This window comes from Ictalurus punctatus, chromosome 10 (assembly GCF_001660625.3).
Source record: "Ictalurus punctatus breed USDA103 chromosome 10, Coco_2.0, whole genome shotgun sequence".
NCBI lineage: Eukaryota > Metazoa > Chordata > Actinopteri > Siluriformes > Ictaluridae > Ictalurus > Ictalurus punctatus.
The window spans coordinates 20,613,750-20,640,527 of NC_030425.2; the positions used below are offsets into that span (position 1 = coordinate 20,613,750).

General features: G+C 38.8%; 1 protein-coding gene across 1 annotated transcript; it reads right to left on the bottom strand.

Annotated features, from left to right (window-relative positions):
• Positions 1-295: 295 nt before the first annotated feature.
• fah (fumarylacetoacetate hydrolase (fumarylacetoacetase)) lies at positions 296-26,775 on the bottom strand. The gene is made up of 14 exons (XM_017478357.3): positions 26,453-26,775; positions 26,256-26,366; positions 26,022-26,143; positions 24,808-24,857; positions 22,170-22,260; positions 18,416-18,513; positions 17,094-17,146; positions 15,567-15,666; positions 12,703-12,833; positions 11,160-11,235; positions 10,997-11,043; positions 4,724-4,825; positions 2,471-2,588; positions 296-2,171 (listed from the first exon to the last, which is right to left on the bottom strand). Exons 1-14 carry the CDS (start codon positions 26,615-26,617, stop codon positions 2,095-2,097), a joined length of 1,341 nt encoding a protein of 446 aa, XP_017333846.1. The 5' UTR covers positions 26,618-26,775; the 3' UTR covers positions 296-2,094.
• Positions 26,776-26,778: the final 3 nt, after the last annotated feature.

A 26,778-nucleotide genomic window follows, 5' to 3' on the forward strand; every position in this document is an offset into this window, starting at 1 on the left:
CATACTATCCAGCACCACTCTCTTTAATTCCTTTTTAAGGAAAGATTTCTAACCTGAATGCCCTGTGGGCATTAAGAGTAGAAAGTGAATCACAGTAATAGATTGTTGTAATGAGAGGAATGAGATTATAGTGTGTTTAAATGCAGCTCAGCAATGAGATGAAACAGCGATTGCTAGATCATTACGAGTCATTAAACCACAGCAGGTGAATTTAGAATGCAGACAGGGTAATTAATCAAACGACACAGCTTTTTTACGCCGTGCGGGCTGATGGATTAAACACACGCAAGCGGAGTTAACAGACATCAGTAACTTTAATTACCAATTTGTGAGTAACAAACAGCAATAAACATAACACTGCCTTTGATAATTCGACTTCATGTTGAGAAATAAGTAGTGCCTTTGCAAAATTGAATCTTTAAAGAACGTGTGCACCAGAGGCTATTTTGGAAAGCTTAGAAGTTTCACTTGATAAAACTTTTTCTAAAGGCAGAAAAGGTATGACCAGTTAGCACAAGGTGGAAGTTGGAATATTTATTCAGGTCCTGATTGTATTCAGTCATGTAATACTGCCATGCTAAAAAAAAAAAAAAAAAATCCAGCTTACTCCACGTTCACACTGTATGATTTTGGCCATGATTTGGTCATGTGACAAGTTTTGAGAATCCTAAAAGATTTGTATAATCCTAGACCAAAATCTGTAGTCTTTAATTGCTAGCTTGACGTGTTCCCCGACAGCCGATTAATGGCCATTGCGATCAAATTTTTCCTTCAATTAAATTCTGCCAGTGTGAAAAGATTTGAGGCACAGTCCTATAGTGCCGCTTCTCCTACTGCATGAGTCTAGAGTAACAGACTCTAGTGGTGCTCTCAGATATTATCCCACAAAAAAAACTTTACCTTTTAGTTTCTACTTCAACCTGCTGAAATGTACACAGTGTTTTTGCGCTCAGCAAATAAAACTATCGTTAGCTCCTGCAGAATGGTATTTAGCTACAAAGCTAGCTGGCATGTACTGATTTTTCCCCTTTACAGATCAATATTTGAATGTTTAGATAGCTGGCTTGTTCTGCATTCCTATCTTCCATAACTAACTCCTTGACCTTTTATTTTAGTCACTAATTAACTACTTACTGAACTGATTAAAGCAAAAGTCCACCCTGAAATACATGTCTATATAAAATGTGTTTAGGGATTCTAGTGCTAATTTGTTGGTAGCAAGTGACTGTCTACAACATGACTTTGCTAGAGGTGTTAACACTCAACCTGACTCAAACCTGAATTCATTTTGACACTGGTTCATGGATATGAACCTTCCTGAATTTGCCTTCCTGTAATAAACAAAAATATAGGGTGTCTCAAAAGTCTCCATACACAGGGAAAATATGTATACATTTTTTCCTATTTAGCTTATATTTATATATATATATATATATATATATATATATATATATATATATATATATATATATATATATATATATATAGCGTTTAATAATGCCTTTGACAAAAGAACATATTGAAATTATTCTCATGACTGAATCTGGAAGCTGGATGGACTTTAACAGGAAACATGGCAAGCACGACACTGTTGCTAAACTTATTAACAAATTCAAAAAGACTGGAAGTGTTGTGGACCAACCGAGAAGTGGACGTCCACCAAGGCACAACAAACGTGGTGCTGGCAAATATAGTCCTCTATGTATGGAGATATTTGGGACACCCTGTATAATTAACATGTATCATTTTAAAAAGCTATACATCAAACATTCATATCCTATAATGCTTACATTTTTGGATTATAAAAAAAAAGCCAGTGGGATGTTTCAGGACACGTATTATTAAACAAAACCTCAATATCTTAAAAGTCTTAACCCAATCTCCATTCAATTTCCCTGGCTGTCACAAATAATCAATCATAATCATTTCTGCCCAGAGAAAAGCACTGGCTAAGTGAAACTCCAATGAGCTAATTAGCTGTCACTGGAAAGGTCACGAATGATTAAACATGACTGATAAGGCATTATTTGGTGCGTGAAGAATCCAGCTGGTTTTGGGAGGGATGGATAGATGGAGGGTGAAGAATGAGGAACATCACTTCTGTAAGGCAGGAATGATCTTCCCCTGGCATGATCCGAAACCAACACGGTATCCCCGACCCTCACAGTAACCTGGAGAAAGGAAAAAGTTGGGAAGAAGAAAACCAAAAAATAGAGTGTTGGCTGGAAAAAAAATTGGTCATTAGTGCCTTCATGGCATTGTCATGCTGTAACAGGTTTAGGCCCCTTAATGCTACAGCATACAAAGACATTCTAGACAATTCCGTGCTTCCAACTTCGTGGGAACAGTTTAGGGAAGGTCCACATATGGGTGTGATGGTCAGGTGTCCACATACTTTTGGCCACACAGTGTAGGTTACACATTCCTATTATTATGTCGCTATGAACTCACACACACTCTTCAGTCCCACCTGTGAGAGTGACTTCGTCTCCATCCTTGAGGAACGTCCTAGTCTCTCCTCCAGCCAGCTCAATGACCTTTGACCCTCTCCATGAAAGCTCCAACATTGAGCCAAAACTTTCCAGATCCTAGAAACACAACAAGTCCTGTCACGTGGGTCGTATTCAGAGTTAAGCAGGTGTGTAGCGTACAGTGAGGAGAAAAAAGTATTTGATCCCCTGTTGATTTTGTACGTTTGCCCACTGACAAAGAAATGATCAGTCTATAATTTTAATGGTAGATTTATTTTAACAGTGAGAGACAGAATAACAACAAAAAAAATCCAGAAAAACACGTCAAAAATGTTATAAACTGATTAGCATTTTAATGAGGGAAATAAGTATTTGACCCCTCTGCAAAATATGACTTAGTACTTGGTGGCAAAACCCTTGTTGGCAATCACAGAGGTCAGACGTTTCTTGTAGTTGGCCACCAGGTTTGCACACATCTCAGGGATTTTGTCCCACTCCTCTTTGCAGATCTTCTCCAAGTCATTATGGTTTCGAGGCTGACGTTTGGCAACTCGAACCTTCAGCTCCCTCCACTGATTTCCTATGGGATTAAGGTCTGGAGACTGGCTAGGCCACTCCAGGACCTTCATGTGCTTCTTCTTGAGCCACTCCTTTGTTGCCTTGGCCGTGTGTTTTGGGTCATTGTCATGCTGGAATACCCATCCACGACCCATTTTCAATGCCCTGGCTGAGGGAAGGAGGTTCTCACCCAAGATTTGACGGTACATGGCCCCGTCCATCGTCCCTTTGATGCGGTGAAGTTGTCCTGTCCCCTTAGCAGAAAAACACCCCCAAAGCATAATGTTTCCACCTCCATGTTTGACGGTGGGGATGGTGTTCTTGGGGTCATAGGCAGCATTCCTCCTCCTCCAAACACGGCCAGTTGAGTTGATGCCAAAGAGCTCCATTTTGGTCTCATCTGACCTCAACACTTTCACCCAGTTGTCCTCTCAGATGTTCATTGGCAAACTTCAGACGGGCATGTATATGTGCTTTCTTGACCTTGCGGGCGCTGCAGGATTTCAGTCCTTCACGGCGTAGTGTGTTACCAATTGTTTTCTTGGTGACTATGGTCCCAGCTGCCTTGAGATCATTGACAAGGTCCTCCCGTGTAGTTCTGGGCTGATTCCTCACTGTTCTCATGATCAATGCAACTCCACGAGGTGAGATCTTGCATGGAGCCCCAGGCCGAGGGAGATTGACAGTTCTTTTGTGTTTCCTCCATTTGCGAATAATCGCACCAACTATTGTCACCTTCTCACCAAGCTGCTTGGCAATGGTCTTGTAGCCCATTCCAGACTTGTGTAGGTCTACAATCTTGTCCCTGACATCCTTGGAGAGCTCTTTGGTCTTGGCCTTGGTGGAGAGTTTGGAATCTGATTGATTGATTGCTTCTGTGGACAGGTGTCTTTTATACAGGTAACGAGCTGAGATTAGGAGCACTCCCTTTAAGAGTGTGCTCCTAATCTCAGCTCGTTACCTGTATAAAAGACACCTGGGAGCCAGAAATCTTTCTGATTGAGAGGGGGTCAAATACTTATTTCCCTCATTAAAATGCAAATCAATTTATAACATTTTTGACATGCGTTTTTCTGGATTTTCTTGTTGTTATTCTGTCTCTCACTGTTCAAATAAACCTACCATTAAAATTATAGACTGATCATTTCTTTGTCAGTGGGCAAACGTACAAAATCAGCAGGGGATCAAATACTTTTTCCCCCCCTCACTGTATCTCACTGAGTGCCCGGTCTGAAAAATGGATTAAATGTTACTACACAGATGCATCCAAAACACATGAATTCCCCAGCATTACCTTAATGTGCCGTGCGTATTATTGCAAATACAAACCCCGGATCTAAACGTTCCACATAAACAATTTGATACACAATTTTCTTCTTTACCGCTAGTTAAATTATTTACAACATACTACAAAGTGTCCAAATATTACACCACATACTCTAATATGCCGTGTTAGCTAGCTAGGCTTCATGTTTCTAAACAAAAGAGGCAGATTATTCTATTGGAAGCATGGTAGTACTGTGTACAGTTTTGGATGCAGCCTTTCACAGTACTTGTTTAACTCCTCAGTCTTTTAATGATGTCCTCTTGTTACTCATTTCCAGAATCTTCTATCGAACAGGAAATAACGGAATGGCACATTTCATTTTTATGAAGAATATCTAACACACACACACACACACACAAACACTGACCGGTCCACTGATGGTGCCTGATGCGAGCAAGTCGCCTGGTCTGCTGTTACAGCCATTAACTGTGTGATGTGCTAACTGCTGTTTCATGGTCCAGTACATGTACTGAGGGGATAAACAATACATAGTGACATTAAACATATGCAGATGCTATAGTATTTTATTTTAACACAATGTTTTTTTTCCCAAACAATACAATGCAATGATTATCACAACGAAAAAGAATGGCACTTTTTCAGTCTGTTCTCTCTTACTGTCTCTCTTACTTTTACGACTTACTGAGAATTTACCTTATATTAAACAATTACTCAAGGAGTAATTATTTCTTCTGAAAAACCTTCAGTTCTTTAGTTTTTCTTTTTTTTCATGATTAACCTTCTGAATAACGTGTCTTCCTTTAGGCAGGTTTGTAGCGTTCTCATACTCATATTAATGCTGTGCAAAGTTGACAGCAAATCTAAAATAATATCATATGAATGCCCTTGATAATTTATTTATTTTTTTTAAATAGCACAGATAAAAGCATGGGTAGATTCACTGAACACTCATATATCCTCTTAAACATCTCTCAGTCTGACGCGCAATGTATCAGCAACGAGGACGTGATGTTCAATAAGGACCTAACCTTTCTATTTTTAGTCAATATTGATGTGTTTTTTTTTGTTGTTTTATTTTGCTGTTGTGTTTTTTTTTGTTTGTTTGTTTGTTCATGCGTTTTGAACGTACATGCCACCACAGATGTTGAACAGTTGACTTTGAAACAGCAGAAATGAAATTTTGAGGCCCAGATTGTGAATTGCACAGAATAACAAATCAACTGTATTTGTTGTTTACATGTGTACAACATAATATTTCGACCACAGTGAAAATACTGTAAAAAATTCTATCCTTCAAGACACACCTCAATATTGTCATCCTGTATATGAAGAATACTTTTGAAACAGCCAGTAATTGAACATCATGCCATTTGAAGCTGCATTAATGTACAGCATGGTTTAGTATCGTGCGAACAGTTTGATTTAGCATAGAGCAGTAGGTCAACAGGGTATTTCTCGCCTACTGTTTTACGAATATTGAGAATTTGGACATACTACTCCTTTGGCATACTACTTGTTGCCAACTGGATAGTAGGGCTATTCGAACGCAGCCCATGCCACGATTACTGGGCTGACACAGACGCCATGCCTCCTTCTCTATAACTGACGGACACAGAGGCCACACCTCCTTCACCAGGGCTGACAGACACAGAAGTAAGCAGGATGAGGCAGGAAAAGAGAAATAAAGACAATGATACAAGTTTTCATTAGTAATACACTAGTACACTAAAAAAGCTGTGCATTTGACACCAAGATCTATTCACTCACCATCATATCCAAACTTTTACCAGACACATGCGAGTATATTGAATATTCATATCCTCAGATATAATAGTATTTACAGTGCATTTTCCAACAGGAAAAGAAAAAAAAACAAGGGCTGTAAGTAAACTACATTTTGCTTGGTAGCCCTTTGACTAGACAACATCTCTGGTGGCAGTCAAACCATTTTATTTAGCTAAATAACAGAAGCTAATGGACACGGAACCTAATTTCACTCTATCCTCGGCTCCATTAAATGAAGTCTTTTACAGAGAATGAGATGGCTCTCACCACGGAAAACAGATAACAACAAACTCAGCTAACAGCACACACTTCAAGGTCAGACTGAGCTGCAAGGCACACACTGTTATTTCAGCAAAAAGGCTAGAGTAATAAAAAGGATGATGCACATGGCCTTCACAAAATTACAGATACCACTTTTTCACCCAACAAACTTTTTAAGATCCTGCCCATATAATTTGAAAGCTAAGCCATTCCGTAATCACATGTGGGAGATTGATCAGGTAGAACAACCATAGTGGATATTACAAGCTTTACTTCTGGCTTTGAGGACATATTTTACCATACAAAGTCCAATCCAAAGTCCAAACACAGCACTGATATCTTCACAAACGACAAGAGACTTATAAATGACATTACACAGACATCAGAGTTTAACTTCATTATCAAGTGAAGGAAAGTTTAAATGTGTTACATAAACTTATTCTCTGAACACTGGGAAAACTTGATTCCTAAAACCAAAAAAATTTTCAACAATGTTTTACTGACCTAAAATGATTTGTTGGGAACTTTTTGGTGCCAGAATGGAAATAGGTCTGGTTCTGATGAGATTATAATTGTGTGCTTGGACCGTGTTGTGTGCTGGGCCATACGGGTGCATGTACTGTACAGTGTCTGATTGTTTTTCCTTTTTTCTTCCTTTCAGGTTACATTATTGCCAAAGCAAACAGCACAGGCATGTTGAAGGTAAATAATACGTTAATATTGTATAACCTATTATAGGTCCCTCTGAAACTATTGGAACGGCAAGGCCAATTCATTTGTTTATGCGATAGACAAAAGACATTTGGGGTTGAGATCAAATGAAAGATATGAGACAAGGCTTTAGGATTTCAGCTTTATTTACCAGTATTTACATAGGCAGAATATGATGGAAAAGCAAAGAATTTGTAGGACCTGGAGGATTTTGCTGAAGAACAGTGGACAGTTTAACTGCTCAGGACAAACAAGGGACTCATGAACAACTCTCACAAAACAAAAAAAGAGTCGTGGATCATCCAGGTAACAACACAGTATTAATAATCAAGGGTATGTAACGTTTGAACGGAGTAATTTTTATAAATTCGGCTATGATATTGTCTTGTGGACTATATGCACACATCTGCTATATGAAATAGTTTATTCAGGACACAACTAAATAAACAACAACATGGGATTTTTATGATCCCACTTATTTTGTTAACAGTATTAAGATTTAGCAGATTCTGCAAGGGGTATGCAAACTTTTGGGCACAACTGTACGTCTAGATGTGTTAAACCACATAAAACATAGAACCTTTTGTATCAGAACTCCCAATTTTTATGTGAACAAAAGTATAGGTACAGATAAGTCTTGAAGTAAATTAAAGTAAATAACACTTAATATTTGGTTGCAAATATTGCAATAACTTGCTTGCTTTTAATTGCTTGCAATAACTGCATAAAGCCTGTGACACACTGACATCACCAAACTATTGGCTTCTGCTTTTGTGATGCTTTTTCAGGCTTTTACCACATCCTCTTTCAGCTGTTTGTTTAGGGATGTTTCTCCCTTCAGGAGGTGAAATGCATGCTCAATTGGGTGACTGACATGTCCTTTGTTGACTTGGCAGTGTGTTTTGATAAAGTTCCTCCCGATTAATTTGGATGCATTTCTCTGTAAACTGTCTGATACAAATGTTCCTGTAGACTTCTGAATTAATTCTGCTGCTACCATCATGAGTTACATCATCATTAGAGATTAGTGAGCCTGTTCCAGAAGCAGCCATGCAAGCCCAAGCCCATGACACTACCTCCACCATGTTTCACAGATGAGCTTGTATGTTTTGGATCATGAGCAGATCCTTTTTCCTCTACACTTTGGCCTTTCCAGCACTTTGGAAGAGGTTAATCTTGGTTCCTGAACTTTGGTGGTTCATCTCTGTATTTATTTGTGAATTCCAATCTGGCTTTTCCATACTTACTGCTGATGAGTGGTTTGCATCTTGTAGCATGGACTCTATATTTCTGCTCTTCGAATGGTGAATTGTTGGCGAGGTCACTGACTGTTGTTTTGGGGTTTTTCTTCACAACTCTCACAATGTTTCTGTCATCATCTGTTGTTTTCCTTGGCTGACCCATTCGGTGTTTGTTGTTCAGTACACCCGTGGTTTCTTTCTTTTTCAAGACATTCTAAATGGTTGTATCAGCTATGCCCAATGTCAATGTACAATTCCTCTGATTGATTTTCTCTCTTTTCTTTCCCAATTTTCAAAATGGCTTGATTTTCTCCCATAGACAGCTCTCTGTTCTTCATGTTGGCTTACCCATTTTATCAAATGCAGTCTTCAGAAGTGAAACTGAATGCTACAACCAAGAGTAGATGTTTAGAGCTATTTATTATTTAAACAACCAATCTAACAGGACAAACCTGGGTAACAAGGACCACCTGTCAGTCACATGTTCCAATATTTCTGCTTGCCTACAAATTGGGTGGTCTGATACAAAATGTGCTATGTTCTATGTCGTTTAACAAATCTACATATAAATACCAGGAAATAAAAGCTGAAATTCTGAACTCTCTTCTCATGTTCATCTTTTGATCTGAAACACAAATGTCTTCAATCTACAGCAAAAACAAATGAATTGGCCTTGCCGTTGCAATAGTTTCAAAGGGAACTGTATATAATATAAATATACAGAAATTGATCATAAATGGCCATTAGAAAAAGATAAAGAATAACAGATGAAAAGGGGGAATAACCTGCTAACAAATAATTTGTAAAACTTGCCTTATTGGTGGTCTGTAAAACATTGCAGGATGCTACAAATTTGAGTGTTTGTAGAATTATTTCATGTTTCTTCCCCAATATATATGGAGGTTAATCAGTGTCAGTGAATTACTAAAATTCAGGCATGACAGAGTATATTATCTGGTAGAATGTATTTCTAATTGAAGTGTATTTGAGGCAGTGTGTTAGGAAGTGAGGCCCAAATTTCCACCACTCATAGCTCACTCTTGCACGCTCTCTCTCTCTCTCGGGTAGAGAGAAGGGTGATTGTACAGTGGTGAGGTTATGTAGTTGGTCAATAGGCATTCCCACAAAATTAAACCTTTTCTGTACTTTTTTGCTCTTATTATTTGGTTTGTTCACGATTTAATACAGTGCATAGTGCTGAAATTGATTTTTAGTCAGTTTATATTGCAGGAAGACTTCAGACAAACAAGAAATTAAATCACATGCACTGTCTTTATAAAAGCCTTTATACAGCAGAACACCCTGACAAGGCAACAACAGACCAAGATCTACCATGCCTATCAGGACTGAACTGGAGCGTTTTGTATCCTTTAATGAACTCACTACCCCAGCTCAAGAGAAGTCTCTTGGTAAATCTCCAGGAGTGAAGGGACTGACAGCAGAGTTTTACAAAGGTCTCTGGCCCTTAATCAGACCTGACCTATACTTTGTCTTTATTTCAGCTTAACTGCAGGAAGGCAGTGGTGATCTGGCATGTTTTAGAAACTGGCACTCAGTTCCAGTTTTAACAAACTGCTTGAAAATGGTCTTGGCAAATGTTATCCATTGCTGATCAGTTCTACTGCATTCCAGACTGCTCCATTTTAATTTTATTTTTTTTGGAGGATTTTGTGTAGTTAGGAAGTTGCTTTCATTTCATATGCGATTGCACAAGATCTTAATTTAGCATTTGTTCAAGAAAAAGCATTTGAGACAGTTGATATACCAATATATCATTAAAATTAAACTATTTTTCCTTGGCCCAAAAGTTTGTCTCGTACATAAAACCAACATTTCCACTCAGTGCTCAACCTTGCTACATCACGGTGGTCAATTCTCAGCCTGTAAAGTCTAGTAAATCACCTAGGCACAATGATTTCTCTCTTGGTAATTCTCTGGCCTCTCTAGCTAACTTTTGAGCCCCTAAGCTCTCAGTGCGAAAAGTCCAAGGGTCCAAATGTCTGAGAACCACATTCATTCAGTTTTAGAATTGTGAAATATTTAAAACAAAGTAAATAAAATGTTCAATATCTTGAATATTTAATATTCAAGATTCTGCACTGTTTCTAGGTACCTATTTAAATAGACGTAAATTTGTTATAATGACCCTGTTAATTGCTTTAGACAAAAGGTCAGATTTTCTGACGCCTAAACGCTTCTATTGAAGCAAGTGATCAGACGTCATTCTGATGGATTTGATCTCAAATGGATCGTAAGGTTTTGCACAAACTCATGTAGTCCATGCCAGCTCGAGTTCGGTCATTAAAGCATAAAAGGGGATGTACCAAATATTAAGAAACTCTGAAATTCATGTAACTATTTCAAAGATTCTACTTTTCCCTAAAGTTATTGTCAGTAATATAATTTATAATGAAAACTGTTGTATAAAATGAGAAAAGAACGGAAAATAGAAGCATTTTCACTAGTGCTCTCAGACTTTTGGACCCCACTGTCTGTGCAGTGGGGACTGTATCACTCTAGCTGTGCGAAGCATGGGTAAAAACTGTGCATTGTGGAGCTCTGAATGGGACACGTGACACCAGATGGAGGTTTATCAACCACTAGTTGCCTAATGTACAAAAAACACCTAGAGAGAGAGACAGAAGCTCAAAAGTGGTGTGTGATGTAAATCAGGGTCTCACCTTAAAGTTAGACTTGCAGATGGTGGTTGCCTCTTTCATGCCTTCACCTGATGGTAAAACAGTTCAGTAAAAGTTAGTTACTGAACATTAAAACATTATGGTACCTGACCACCTTTATTTATCTTGAATGGTTTATTGTACTGAATGACCTTGTATTGCCCACCTTTAATGGAGGCAAAGAGGTTTATGTTGAATGTGTATGGGTCCTGGTGGCGAAGGTATGGTAGTGGTTCTGGGTCCTAAAACAAGAGTATGTTTCACAGTGAGATACAGCGCATTCATACCAAATCACAAATGATTTAGAAAAAAAATTGTATGCTGCAAGGAAACTTCTCAACACTTTTGAGAGTTACAGCATCAGGTACGTCTCAATACAAGGCCATGTTTTTGAAAAGCAAACATATTGGCTTGTTCAAATGTAAACATAATGGGTCAGCTCTACAACTGAGAACTGTATTTCATAGTTTGCTATATTGAATAGCCAAGAATGTTTTTATTAAAATCTAGATACAGTGGGGGAAATAAGTATTGAATGAGTCAAGATTTTTTCTCAGTAAGTATATTTCCAGTGAGGCTATTCACATGAAATTTTCACCAGAAATCAGTATTAAATCAAGAAATTCACAAATATAAAGAAATCCAAACATTAAAGTCCATAAATTAAGTTATGTGTAATAAAGAGGAATGACACAGGAAAAAACTATTGAACACGTTAACTGAACTTTATCTAATACTTACTGGAGAAGCCTTTGTTTGTAATGACAGCTTCAAGATGCTTCCTATATGAAGAAATTAATGGGCCTCAGTATTCAGGTGTGATTTTGGCCCATTCTTCTAAATATATTGTCTTTAAATCTTGTTCAGTTGGATTCAAGTCAGGTGACTGACTGGGCCACTCTAACGCCTTATTTTTTTTTCTCTGAAACCAATTGAGAGTTTCCTTTGCTGTATGCTTTAGATCGTTGTCCTGCTGGAAGCTCCGCCCACGTCTCATCATCATCCTGGTGGATGGCAGCAGGTTCTTCTCAAGAATCTTTTGCTAAAGATCTCCATTCATCGTTCCTTAAATTATATGAAGTCTGCCAGTACCATGTGATGAAAAACAGCCCTAAACCATGATGCTTCCACCTCCACACTTCACTGTTGGTAGTGTTTTAAGGGTGATGTGCAGTGCCATTTCTTCTCCAAACATGGCGTGTAGTATGACAGCCAAAAAGTAAAATTTTGCTCTCGTCTGACCAGACCACACTCTCCCAGTATTTCATAGGCTTGTCCAAATGAGTTGTAGCAAACTTTAAACGAGCTTTGACATGCCTTTTCTTTAGTAATGGAGTCTTGCAGTGTGAGCGTGAGCAGTGGAGTGCATTGTCTATTGTTTTCTCTGTGACGATGGTACCTACTGCCTCCAAGTGTTTCTGGAGCTCTTTCCGAGTGGTCCTTGGGTCTTGGGCTACTCTTCTCACTATTCTTCTGACTCCCTGCTCAGAAATCTTAGGAGGAGCTCCTGTGTGTGGCCGGTTGATGAAATAAATTTCAGTTAGCGTGTGCAATCCTTTATTTATTTTTTAACACCCGTTTCAATCCTCTTTATTACACAGAACTTCATTTATGGACTTTAATGTTTGGATTTCTTTATATGTGTGGCTTTCTTGAGTTAATACCAAGGACTTGTTTCCCAGTAGCACTTCCAACTCAATCCCACTTACCTGCACTGTGTTAGGCTCCACAAAAGGCATCAGAGCCTCCATGGGAACGACCCAGGGTGAGATGGTGGTCCCAAAATTTTTCCCAAGAAACGGACCTAACGGCACATACTCCCATGCCTGGATATCCCTTGCTGTGGAGAGGGGGAGAGAGAGAGAAAAAGTGAGTATGTCAGTCTATATGTGATCCACTAGGAGGAAATTAAGGAGTCAATTATACATGCAAGGGCAAAAAAGCAAATAAAACGGAAGACACTAAGAAGGCAAGGAAAAAAGTAAGCATGAAATGGAGGGGTGAAAAAAGGGAGAGAGATGGACAGATGAATGGACAAAATCATGGATGGAAGGAAATGGAAAATGAACTAGACGAAAGAAGAAAGGAGCAGGAAAAGAATGCTGGGCGATTAACATGGACAGAAAACACTAAAAGGAATGACAGTTTACAATGAGAGAAAGTTCAGAAGAAATTAAGTAAGTAAGCATGGAGCCTGTGAGAGGGAGGGGTGAGCAGATGGATAGATGGAAGGAATGAAATACAGGTGGAAAATAAATAAGACAAGGGGGAAGAGTGAACTAGAGACGGATGGCTGATTGGAAGGGTTAAAGCGGCAAGAAAGGAAGTGAAGAATGAATGTAAGAATGGGAATGAGTGTGGGTGGGCAAGAGACAGATGGATAGAAAGAATTAAGCAAGAAGAAAGAGGGAGGGACAGAGAAAGGGAGAAATGGATGGATGGATAAATGATTGGCAGAATGAAGAAAGGAAGGAAACATGCAGAAAAGCAACAATAGAGGGCTGGCTAAAGAGTGGAAGCATGGAAAGTGGATGGGAGAGAAGGATAGGGAGACAGAAGGAAGGAAGGGATACAGAGAGATGAATGGACACCAGGAAACAAAGCAGGAAGGACATGAGGAGGGAACAAGTCAAAAATGGAGAGAGGCATAGGTGGATGAATAAACAGAAGAAAGCAACAAGATAAGGAAATAGAAAGTGAACAAAGTGAAGGAAGTACAATCCTGAATTACATTTATGAATAAAAATATGTACTTCTCAGCTTTGCTAACTTTATAATGTAAATCCTTGCTATTCCAGCACAATTTGCCAATGTTAACAATTCTTTATTTATTAAACAACAAGGAGTCATACTTTTAATTCATTTATAGTTACATTTAATGTTGTGCTGTGTTCATGAAACAAGTTCGTTCCTATTATCCCTTATGATATCAAAGTTATTAAGAGTCGCACAAGTTAATCCATCCATTTTCCACTCATCGCAAGGCAGGGTACATCCTGGACAGAGTGTCAACCCATCACAGGGTGCAATCGCATACACATTTACACACCCATTCACACACTACAGACAATTTGGAAATGCCATTCAGCCTACAACACATGTCTTTTGGACTGGGGGAGGAAACCGGTGTACCCAGAGGAAACCCTGAAGCACGGTGAGAACATGCAAACTCCGCAAACACAAGGTGGAGGCGGGATTAGAACTCCCAACCCTGGAGGTGTGAGACAAACGTGCTAAACACAACCCCCCCCCCCCCCCCAACCCCCCCGCCCCGCCCCAGCCATTTCAATTAATAAGACAAAAAATATTAAGCTTGTCATGTCACTGAGAAACTGCAAAGCCCTTCATTCTGAAGACTTTCTCGTGTGGGAAAACTTCAAGGAACTGAGTCTTGTAGTCATTAAACACTGGATGTCCTGTAACACTTAAAAAAGGACAAAGAAGAAGTTGGTCCGGATGAAATTCCTAGAAAACTCTTAGGCCACTAGTATGTAATGTTGGCCTAGAATTACATTAATTGAATCAGTTGTGTTAAAGCAGGAAATATGCTACAATGTGCAGTGCACAGAGACTAATGGAGCACGAGTGTAAGTAATCTCCTAAATGGAATTCAAATTAAAAAAATAAAAAAAAGTTTCCACACATCTATATGAACTAACATTGTGTGAATGTTTGAACTCAACATTATTCAATCCGCTATGGACAGAAGCCAAGCAATCAGGAATGTGATGCTCCACAGGGCCTGGTGTAGGTCTCATAAAAAGTAATAAGGTTTGCAGCATGCTGTGGAAGGGGCTATTGTCGACTCAGGGGCTAGCAGTGTGACAGAATAATAAAGGAAATTGATAGCAGTGTTTACTCTAGATGGCCATTTTGCCATGACCGGGAAACACAGATAAATCAAGTCCACGTCAGTGCCACCTCAGACGGACTCTCTAAACTTTTATAAGAGAAGGAAGTCGTGTCTATATTTCAGATACCATCATGAGGCGACATTCAGTTTCCCCTTCTGTGGGGTTCACTTGAAGACAAGCAGATTGATGAAGGCACAAAAATACTACTCTGGCATGAACAAACATACATTACATTTACTTCAACTACACAGTGTATACACTCACTAGCCACTTTAATAGGAACACTTGTATACCACATCAGGTTCCACTCCTGCTTTTCTGCTCAGCACCACTGTAAAGAGTGTTTATTTGAGTTACCGTAGCTTTCCTGTCAGTCTGACCATTCTCCTCTGACCTCTCTAGTATACAAGGTGTATACTGCCTTGTAGCTACACTTATTAGTCATTTAACCAGGTTAAAGTTACAATGTAGGTTACTGTGTATTGTATGTGTAATGACAATGACACTGTAATGGACAGTGTAATGTACAATGACACTGTGTAATGACTGATTGTTGCCCACCTGTTACTAATCCAGTGTTAAAATTAAATGGAAAGGGATTTCATGACCACGTGTGACCAGATTTTACTTGGATGATTTGGTGGGCACCTACAGGGTTGGAGGACCGAATAACCTGGCCATGCCTTCATGGTAAGGATGAAGAGGAAAACGCTACTCACCGCTCCAGTCATTCATCAGCACCATACCGAAGATATGTTTATGTGCTTTCTCTATGGGAATCGGTTCTCCCAGCCTGTTCCCAGGACCCACAAAGAAAGCCTACAAAACACACACACATACATACAGTGCACAATGACTAAAATACAGTGTGATATCAGAATGTCCTCATATCTTTAAACACTGAAGACAAGTCTGTTGTTAAACTGTATATTATCTCCCTCTTATACCATTTTTAAATATGATTGGTCTGAAGGTGTTGATTCATTTATTGAATAAAAAGGCTCCGATTTTAGTCCTGGCTGCACGTCAAATCACAGGCATTTTAATGCAGTGGTTCTAACGTGTTATGGTTTCTATAGTAACAACTCATTTATGGGGACTTCACGCATGATGAATCCTTATAATGTAAGCCTTACAATAAACAGATTTTTATTTAACAATGAAACATGTATACTGATTGCTCTGGTGAAGCTTCTGTAAGGATACATTTATTTAATATTTATGAAAGAAGGCTTCAGTCAGTATTAGCTTTTTGATTTAAAGTTGGTCCTTTAAGGTTTACGCTGCAGGGAATGTCATCAAGAAGGAAGGCTTTGCTCTCGGTAGATTCACAGTTATTTGACGATCTACATTTTCAATCTTATTAGCTTTAAGAGCTATAAGACAAAGAAAAGATAGGCTGGTAAGGAATGACTGTTAATAGCTGTTATAATAAAAATGACAATTTGCTTCGCGGACATTCCATAAAATTAAATGTGACTGTAAATGATGGAAAAGTATGACGCTCTTTAATAAATAAAACTATTTAATCATTAGCAAAGTGTTGAGCTATAAAACATGGGGCATGGGGTTACTGGAAAATAATCAACTACGGGGTAGATTATTCTCCTATAACGAATGACCATTCATATTTCTTAAACAGCTTGCCTAGCATTACAAAAGGTGGCGGGTTGTCAATTCGGTTTCATTTTGCTAGAAATTACTTGTATCTAAATTCCTATTCCCCATCTCTGAATTGGATACATAACTCTCTCCTCTCCACTAATAGCTGGTGTGTGGTAGGCATTCTAGCACACTATGGCTGCCGTCGCATCATCCATGTGGATGCTACACACTAATGGTGGTTGAGGACATTTTCCCCCTATACTATGTAAAGCACTTTGAGTGCCTAGATAAGCAATATATAAATATAACTATAACCAATCCTTTCATTAAAATAAAGCGTTTCATATTCAAGTACATAATTGTAATGATGTTATTTACCATAAACAATTAATTTGATAGTAGGAAGCCTTTTTAGCTTCCATTAAAATTACAAATAAGCAAGAAATAATCCTGATTGCTGTTGCATTAAAAAAAGCATTGATGCTTAGTCTTTTTAATTATTAAAGTTGTAAGGGCAAAAAAATTTTTTACACTACATTAGCTGTCCTAGTTTAAGAGCATCCTTCTGACAGCCAAGAATTAGTATCAGACAAGTAATTTTCACCAAGTATCCAAATCAAACTCTAAAATAGCACTCTCACCATTTCCAGCTCAATGTCCAGCTGCTTTGATGGCCCAAACACAGGAGGCTTGGCTGACAAACAGACAAGTACAATAGAAAGCAAGAGGAAAAATTACAACATTTTTGTCATTTAGCTTGAGTGAGTAGACAGTAGATCTCCTGTATATTAACCTTCATCACTGGAACATGGTGCTCCTTTCAATCATCCTGATGTGTCAGGACTCTTCTAATGGTCAGCACAATGAACCACATGAAGTTGATCAATGGCAAGCATTATAGTGTGTAATGAGTAGAATACCCCCACAAATCTCCTCAATGTAAGTGATCTGGGTGAATAGCCTTTTGATTTTTGTGGTGAGTCAGTGTCTCAGGGCTGCAGAGTGACAATACTTGGATAACTGCAATGAAAGCCTATTGATGCGGCTGCTTGCTCGAACACACTGCGTTGGAGAAGCTAAAATCAGATACACGAGCCATAACCTTTTATCATTACTACAGTCGCCTGCACCTCGTTTTATCCAGATGCTGTTTAAGACCCACTCTAACAAGTGACTGGACATCAACTAACCAAAATAACTGGCAAACACATGCAAATGCTATTTATGCACCTTTTTATCCAGTATATGTGAGACATTTTTGGTCAAAAAAAAAATATTGTTGTAGGATAAAGAAAGAAAAAATAGGTAGTCACAATACTACTTCATTTATGTTCAACTTGTTAACCAAGCTAAACTCTGCTGAGCTTTGCTCTGCCCACTTAAAAAAAAAAAAAAAAGCTAAAGAAATAGGTTTTGTTTTTGTAGGTTTACCCTAAAGTTTATAGTTTATTCAGCCTATACTACTATTTCCCTGACTGTGACATGTTATTACATGAAAATAGAATTACTGCATGTGTTCTTTTGCAAAATTTAATCTACACAAGGCAATGGTTTGTGATGGTTATTAATAGAATTAATTTAGGAACCTGAAAAACACCCCTAATATTTCCAAGTGAATGAGTGTGTGTTAATCCTATACGACCTGGATGAAACTGCGTTATTGCAATTATGTATATTGTGATACACACTGTGATTCTCTTTATGTTCATGAAAAAAGATCTGCAGGGTTGTTTGGACTATTTTCAGGAGACTGAGATGTTTCTGTACATCTCAGTCACCTGAAAGGTTTTGTTAAAATGGCACCGCGAAACCAGTGAAATCAGTCAGGTCTGTGGAGAAGACTACAACCTTTCTGCAATTTTATAGCATTACCAAATTCTATTAATATCATGAACAAAATACTAAAAGATATACAGGGCAGCACATAGTGTGTGTGTGTGCGCGTGTGAGTGTGAGTGATTACCTGGGTCTGGCCTCATCTGGCCTTGAGGTCTTCTGATTGGAGTTCCTGAGACGACCACAGATGAAGCGCGGCCGTGATAGCCAACCGGAAGCCTCAGCCTGAAAATCAGAAACAGCATCAATCCATCCATCCATCACATCCTGCTATTTTAAGCCACATATTTATCATCCATTCATTTGTCCTTCCATCTTCCACTCTCAGTACTTCAAACAAGAGGGCCATGCACTCCAATAACCTTTCTCCCTCCAGCATCTTTCTCTTAAAGTTAGTAAACAGTAAATATTGTGCCTGTCTTACAGAGCCTAGGTTTTGCCTGAGGCTGTAGGGGTTTGTTAGATTTTGTAAGAACACTATCAACAGTGAAAGAAAGACTGCAACGTGACTTGACTTCTAGAGATTTTTAGAAGACAAAAAGGATTACGGGTGCCATCAGTGATTGCAGATCCACAGCAGTTTATTTGCCATAGCAGGTTATTCCTACCTCTTTACAGCTATCTAACTTAATATAGAATACGAATAGAAGAATAAATGTCAAGTAGGCACTGCTTGTACCAAATGTGCAAATAAAAATTTGATAGAAGACAGAAACAGCTCTCAAACAATGTTTTTTCATACAGAGCCCCAAAATACAGAAGCTGTGAAAAAAGTAAATATTTTGACTTATTTCATTGTTTAAACTTAATAAAGGTAATGCTAATTCTTATTCTTATTCTGCATGCTCTTACTCAGATAGCAAGTAAGCAAGTCTTTGCTTCAGTGGAATTCAGTTGATACTGTAACATGTGGCGATGAGAGGCAGGACGTAAGTGTGTCAGATCAGTATGCTATTTATTAAGAGCAATCCATAAATCATCATCAAAGTCCATAGCAGGAGTCAAGCACATGCAGACAACAACAAACGAGAGTAATCCATGATCAGAGACGCAAAGACGAGTAAGGATCAAAACCAGGAAGTAACTAGGAAACAGGGGAAGCAGAAATCACCGGAAACAAAGGCTTAGAAATGCACATATACGACAACAAGTCTTTATAATGAAACAGACACTGGAGAGTATAAATAGACAAATTATTCCCAAAGTAAACAGGGAATTGCTGGACACAATCATGACACAATAGGGAGATAAACCAATGGCAGGACAGGGGCGGAGACAAGGACAGAATGAAAGCAAAGAACACATGGCAATATGAAAAAGTACATTGACAGGGGCTGAAAACAAAGCATAAACTGCTGTGCTCAGAAGCATGCCACATGCAGAGAGAGGAGGAATTTGTGATCATTACATTTACGGCTTATGATTAGTAATTCACACAATGTGTTCAGGTATGGTCATGGTTTTAATTCCTAACACTTAAAATGGAACGATGGGAAGAAAAAATCCCTGCACACTGTGTTGATAGATGTGGGGTGTTAAATGTTAAAGCAAAAAAAAAAAGAAGAAGAAGAGATAATCCATCACAATAATGAGAATATAAATTAAAATAAAATGTTAACTAGAAATTATGAGAAGTCAAAATAATAAACAAAGTAACATAATATCTTGAAATAGCAAGATAATAACATGATATCGAAATGACATGATATCTTAAAATAATGGGTTAGTAAGTTAAAATAACAAGTTAAGAAAAATAATAATAGTTCACTCACTTGATATACCAAGATTTTAAATAGAAATAATGACAGAATAAAAAAGTGTCGGGGGGGGTGGGGGGGTGGTGGTTGAGGAGATCTAGCAGTTAAAATTTAGACACTGACAATTTTTAAATCCAGGTTAAAAACAATTTTTTTTTTATATTTAGATACTGCCCTGTGCATATATTTGAAATTATTTCTATGTTTCATATATTTTATATTTTTACTGCTTAACTTGATTGCTTTCTCATATTTATTATCCTTAATACATTTTCCTTATTTTAAATTGACATTTTGTGTGTGTGTGTGTGTGTGTGTGTGTGTGTGAGTGAGTGAGTGAGTGAGTGAGTGAGTGAGTGAGTGAGTGAGTGAGAGAGAGAGAGAGAGAGAGAGAGAGAGAGAGATGGATCACATTACAGCAGTTGAAAACCTAAAATGTCTCTGATCCCATCTAGAGGCTGGCTGCAGTAGCACTATCAATTCCATCCGTAGCAACATAAGTGAAGGGAGCACAAAGTAATGTGCATTCACTTAATTTTCCAGCAGTTTGAGATTTATTCACCAAACTGGACAGTTGAAGACTGGAAAAAGTGATTTTTCCCCCCTCCTACTCTTCAACTGTCCAGTTTGGGTGAGCCTGTGCCCATGATAGCCTCAGATTTCTGTTATTGGCTGACAGGAGTGGAACCTGATGTGGTCTTTTGCTGTTGTTGCCCATCCACCTCAAGGTTCGATGTTTAGCTCATGTAATCTCTAGAGACTATTGGATTAAGATCCAGTGACTGGGAAGGCCACAGAAGAACAGTGAACTCACAGTCATGTTCATGAAACCAGTTTGAGACGACTTTTGCTTTGTGACTTGGTGCTGGAATTAGCCATTAAGAGATGGATGGTAAATTGTGGCCATGAAGGGATGCACATAGTCAGCAACAATACTCAAATAGGCTGTGGAATTCAAATTTTGATTGATTGGTATTAACAGGCACTAAGTTTGCCAAAAAAACATTCCCAACACCATTACACCACCTCCACCAGCCTGACTGTTGATAAAAGGTAGGTTGGGTCGACAGAATCATGCTTTTTGAGTCAAATTCTGACCCTACCATCTGTGTGCCTCAGCAGAACTGCCACTCACTGCATTTTTTTTGTTCTTTTTTTGCACCAATCTGAGTAAACTCTAAAGACTGTTGTGTGTGAAAATACCAGGAGATCAGCAGCTTCTGAAATACTCAAACCAGCCCATCTGGTACCAACAACCATACCACGGTTAAAGGCACAGAGATCACACTTTTTCCCCATTCTAATGTGTACCTGCATGATTTTATGCACATGATGGGTTGATTAGACACCTGTATAAATGAGCAGGTGTACAGATGTTCCGCTTAAAGTATATCATATTGTATTTAAAAATCCTCCTATCTGAAGAGCAGCATGTATCAGGAAAGATTAAATGGATTGGCAATACTGTATTGAGTGCATCAAAATGCAGGATTTCAAATTAAAGAACATATTTGATGGCATTGCTGAAAGAAAAGCTCATCAAATAAGCAAGTAATTGATAATCGGCTTTGCTGTTATTTGGTCATGGCTGCTGCAGTAGTATTTGCATATAGAGCAGTGATTGTTAAAGAACATATTGCAGTGAGTACAAATCCCTTTGTTTGCATCTATTTTAATGGCTTATTAGCCAGTGTTGCTTGCTTGGTAGTCATGCTTGTTTCACATTGCTATCATAGTGCTAGATGTTATGCAGGTGTAGATAGTACTACTGGACATAACAGGGCCACCAGGATACTGACTATTTACAAAGTATTAAGGATTTTGGAGTATACATGTACAAATATGTTTCAAGTAATGTGAGTAGGTCCCAGATGTAATGCTGCAGTTCAGTCACTGAATGCATTAAACCATCTTCTGGTTTCATAATGGAACAAATGAGAAATAGTGAATCCACACTCTACACCTCATCAACGTATTCTTTTGCTTATTGAGGGTCTCCCCCCCAATCCCCATTTGCTGTGTTTTTAAAGGGCAAAATAAATAAATAAACATATCAAATCGAGCAGAGTTTAAAGTTTGTGTCAAACTCTAAAGTTTGCTGGTGGTTCCCAGCATGTTACACACCAGTTTGGCATCAGTGCGTTGTCTTTGCCCCGGAACATGATCCCAACATTAGTGGCATGGTCTCTGGATGAGTAGAAGTCAGTGTAATCGCCTGAGGAAAGAAAAAGACATGAACAAAATAGGAGGAAAAGACTGCTGACTTAACTACTCAACTTTAAACAAAATATGTCACATAATTGACTTGGTTTACACAGACAGATAAAGATGAGCTGTCAAAATGTCAGTCTGGTGTCATAAAATTGACCGGTCAATAAGATTAGGAAACATCACATCCAGAAACTAAAGGCTGCAAGTAGGGTACAGCACCCTCGTGTGGTGAACAGATGGCTGGGACGTCTAAGAGGATATTTACATTTATACATCATATACACACCAGTCTTGTATTTAACATTTGAATATCAATGTTTTATTATTCTTACTGATATTATCAGAATATTGCACTCAGTGTTGGGTAAGTTACTTTAAAAAAAGTCATTAATTACTAAATGCCAATTATATTGGCGACGCTGTATTTAAATTACTGAAGAATTAACCTGTCTGAAAAGGAATTACATTACTCATGACTTCTTAAACTGTGCATCAACCTTGACCACATGTACAATAGAAATTAGACTCTTCTTTTAATTCTTGAAAATCTGAGTCAAACATGGAATAGTTTATCCTGTTAAGTAGAGCTTTATTAAACCACTTTTAATACAAAAATGCAAACAAATCATATAACCTGGCTTAACAATAAGAGTTAAGAGCTTAACAATAAGAGCTACGACTTTGGAGAGAGGCCGATAGTGTTTTTTTCCCCCCTCAGGGCATAACTTACATCTACATTTTATTCATTTAGCAGATGCTTTTATCCAAAGCAACTTACAAATGAGGAAATACAAGCAAAGCGATATATCAAGCAGAGAACACCACAAGTAGTGCTACTGTACAAAATCTTTTAATTGAGTTCTAGAAATTCAAAGTGCGCAGAGTAGAGATGTACGTGTCAGAGTAAGTTTTTTTAAAAAAAATTTTGAATGATAATGTGGGGTTGGCATTTTAGCGGTTGGCTATGTGTTCACGGAAGAGGTGGGTCTTTAGCGGTTTTTTTGAAGATAGTGACAGATTCTGCGGTCCAGATTGAGGTTGGAAGGTCATTCCACCACTGAGGAACAGTTAGTGTGAAACGTACATTTTACCGTGATGTTCTTGTCTACATGTGTCAAAAAATGAAGTAATGGGAATATTTCCATTTAGCAAAACAGCCACTCATTTCTGCTGACATCCTCGAGCGACTTCACAGCCACCCGGAGCGAACTCACGTGCATGCACGCTAGCCTACAGCTAATGAATTTAAAGGTGCCAAGTTAGATTAATTTCATCTTTCGGTTTTAAATTCAATATACATTTATACAGAATTGTTGAAAGTCCATAAAGTATGTAAGTACATCATAAATAACTGTAATTAAATTACTTAAAAATGAAGAGTAATCTCTCTCTCTCTCTCTTTTTTTTTTCCAGAGGAACAGTAATTTAATTACAGTAATGTGTTACTTAGGAACATGTGACACCCAACACTGACAGCATAATGTTGTGGTGAATTTACCATCAGCTGCAAAAGAAAGTAAGTTGGTGGGTTCAGTTGTTCTTGTATTTTTCCCCCAGTTAAGAGATTTCTGAATTCCTTTTTTTTCTGCCATTTCCTTCTGGCCAATTAAAGGTAGGCAGGACTATATTTAGATCTGACATCAAGGCTACAAATCAGATTAAGCTCCCCATTTACTCCAACCACCGAAACTAAAGTGGCTCCTCTCCTGCTCATTTAGACTCTGTGTCTGACAGTTATTGGGAATTAAGTAACATCATCGATGTCCTTTACGTATTTTATATGGTTACAAAAAAGGAAAGAGTTCTTTCCTGCTCTCTTAGCCTCCTTGTGCTTGAGAGTGAGCAAAACTTCATATATTTACAAATCCTTCCATTATCCATCCATCCATCCATTTTCTGCACTGCTTATACTACCAAGGGTCACGGGGAGCCTGTAGCCTGTCTAAGGGAACTCAGGGCACGAGGCAGGGGACACCCTGGATGGGGGGCCATCCCATAACAGGGTACAATCGCACACACATTCACACACTACGGGCAATTTGGAAATGCCAACCAGCCTACAACACGTGTCTTTGGACTGGGGGAGGAAACCGGAGTACCCAGAGAAAACCCCCAAAGCATGGGGAGAACATGCAAACTCCATGCACACAGAGTGAAGGCAGGAATCGAACCCCCAACCCTGGAGGTGTGAGGCAAACATGCTTATCACTAAGCCACCATTCCCCCGCTTTCCATTATATAGACATTTACTTTATGCTACAACTTTGTGTGGGAACAAAATGAATGAGATTAAGATAAGCACAGTCTATTCCTAGCACTGAATAAAGGGTAGGCAAGCTGTATTTTTATATTATAAAATATTTTTATAATATTTTATATTATTAACACACTTTATAATAATAATTACAGTGCTGTCAGTATAGTACTGTATATTGTAATTACAGTATGGGCAGTATTGTCTAAGGCAAAGAGAAAGAGAAAAAGGGCACAGAGAAAGAGAAAAAGGGCTTACGAGGGCAGAGGAGGCACAGAGATTTTGCTTAGCACTCACCGATCTCAGCTGGGAGATGCATCACTGCAGCGCTCTGATCAACAAAAGCTCTGGAGAGGAGAAACAGAGAATTAAATGAAGAATTTAGAATTAAGATCTGTGGTCATTTACATAAAAGCAGGTTAACACTAATAACACTGCTGTGAAAAAAGTATTTGCCCCTTTAGTTACTGGACTAGACGCAACCAGGCCTGATTACTGCAAACCCTGTTCAATCACATCAACACTTAAATAGAACTTCTTCAACAGCATGAAGTTGGTTAAAAGTTCTTCAGAAATTATGAAGAAGAAGGTGATTGAAATGCATCAGTCTGGGAAGGGTTACAAAACTAGTTCAAAGGCTCCATGACTCCAAAGAGCCACAGTGAGAGCCATTATCTCCAAATGGAAAAACTCTGCACAGTAGTGAACTTTACCAGAAGTGGCCGACCTTCCAAAATTCCTCCAAGAGCACAGCAACTACTCATGCAGGAAGTTACAAAAGAGCCAATGACAACATCAAAGGACCTACAGGCCTCTCTTGCATCAATAAAGGTCACTGTTCATGACTCTACTATCAGAAAGACACTGGGCAAAAATGGCATCCATGGAAGAGTGGCGAGGTGAAAACCACTGCTCACCTAGAAGAACATTAAGGCTTGTCTGAATTTTGCCAAAACACACCCTGATGATCCTCAAACCTTTTGGGGGAATGTTCTGTGGATTGATGAGTCGAAAGTGGAACTGTTTAGAAGACAGGGGTCCCATTACATCTGGCGTAAACCAAACACTGAATTCCACAAAAAGTACACCATCCCTACGGTCAAGCAGGGTGGTGGTCGTGTGATGGTGTGGGGATGCTTTGCTGTTTCAGGGACTGGGTAACTTGCAGTAATTGAGGGAAACATGAATTCTGCTCTCTAGCAGAAAATCCTAAAGGAGAATGTCCGGTCTTCAGTCCATAAATTGAAACTCAAGCACAACTGGATTATGCAGCAAGACAATGATCCAAAGCATAAGAGTAAATCCTAGTCCTAGAAGTAAGTGAAAGACTGACCTCCAATTATTGGAAGTGTTATTGGAAGACAAAAAAAACAAACAAACAAAAAACACAACAACAACAAAAAAAGAACATTTCACTGAGGTTAAGGTTAGATTTAGGTGTAGGCATAGGATTAATATTTAGGCACATGGAAGGTCCTCACAAGGATAGTAAGACAAAAATGAGTGTTTACCTGCCCCTGAGCTCGTGATTGTCCCTCAGTGTCGGCTCGTCCGCGCGCAGTAGTGTCTGTAGGAGCGCGCGAGTCTCTCTCCACGCGCTCGAACCCAGAGCCATGAACGCGTTCAGAGTGGGCTAACACACACACACACACACACACACACACACACACACACACAGAGAGGCTTTAATACACTCCCGACACTACAACACGCATGCACGGTCAAAACTGTGCAGTAAAACCGACCTGATCAAACACGTGCCGGTGCTGGGAGACTTCCGGCCCGGTCAAGAGGTGTTTAATGGCACTCAGGTCCACGATCTGATCCCCGATGGCCACTCCGATCCTCCGCCGAGCCTCAACATCAAACATTCATCATCAGTTAATACTGTTTAAATGTACAAAATGCAAACAAACAAAAAAATATTGCATTTCTTACTTACATTTCCCGGAGTAGAGAAAATTCCATAGGGGAGGTTGTGGAAAGAGAAGTCAGAGTTTTCATCTACTTTTATAAAAGACATCTCAGATTTGCAGTTCAGCTCGCGAGCACTTTTCAAAGTAAGCAGCAGTGTGAATAAAGCTTTCCAGATGTTGCCAGCAGCCATATGAGGTCCATCCTCCTCAAAGTTGCCAGGTAGGATTTTAACAAATTTTCAGACCAGTCCCAGTTGAAAACCCGTACACAAATCAGCTTCAAGCACTAAATAAACCTAGAATAATCAAATATCTATACACACCAGACCACATATTGTCCCATCTCAGTGTG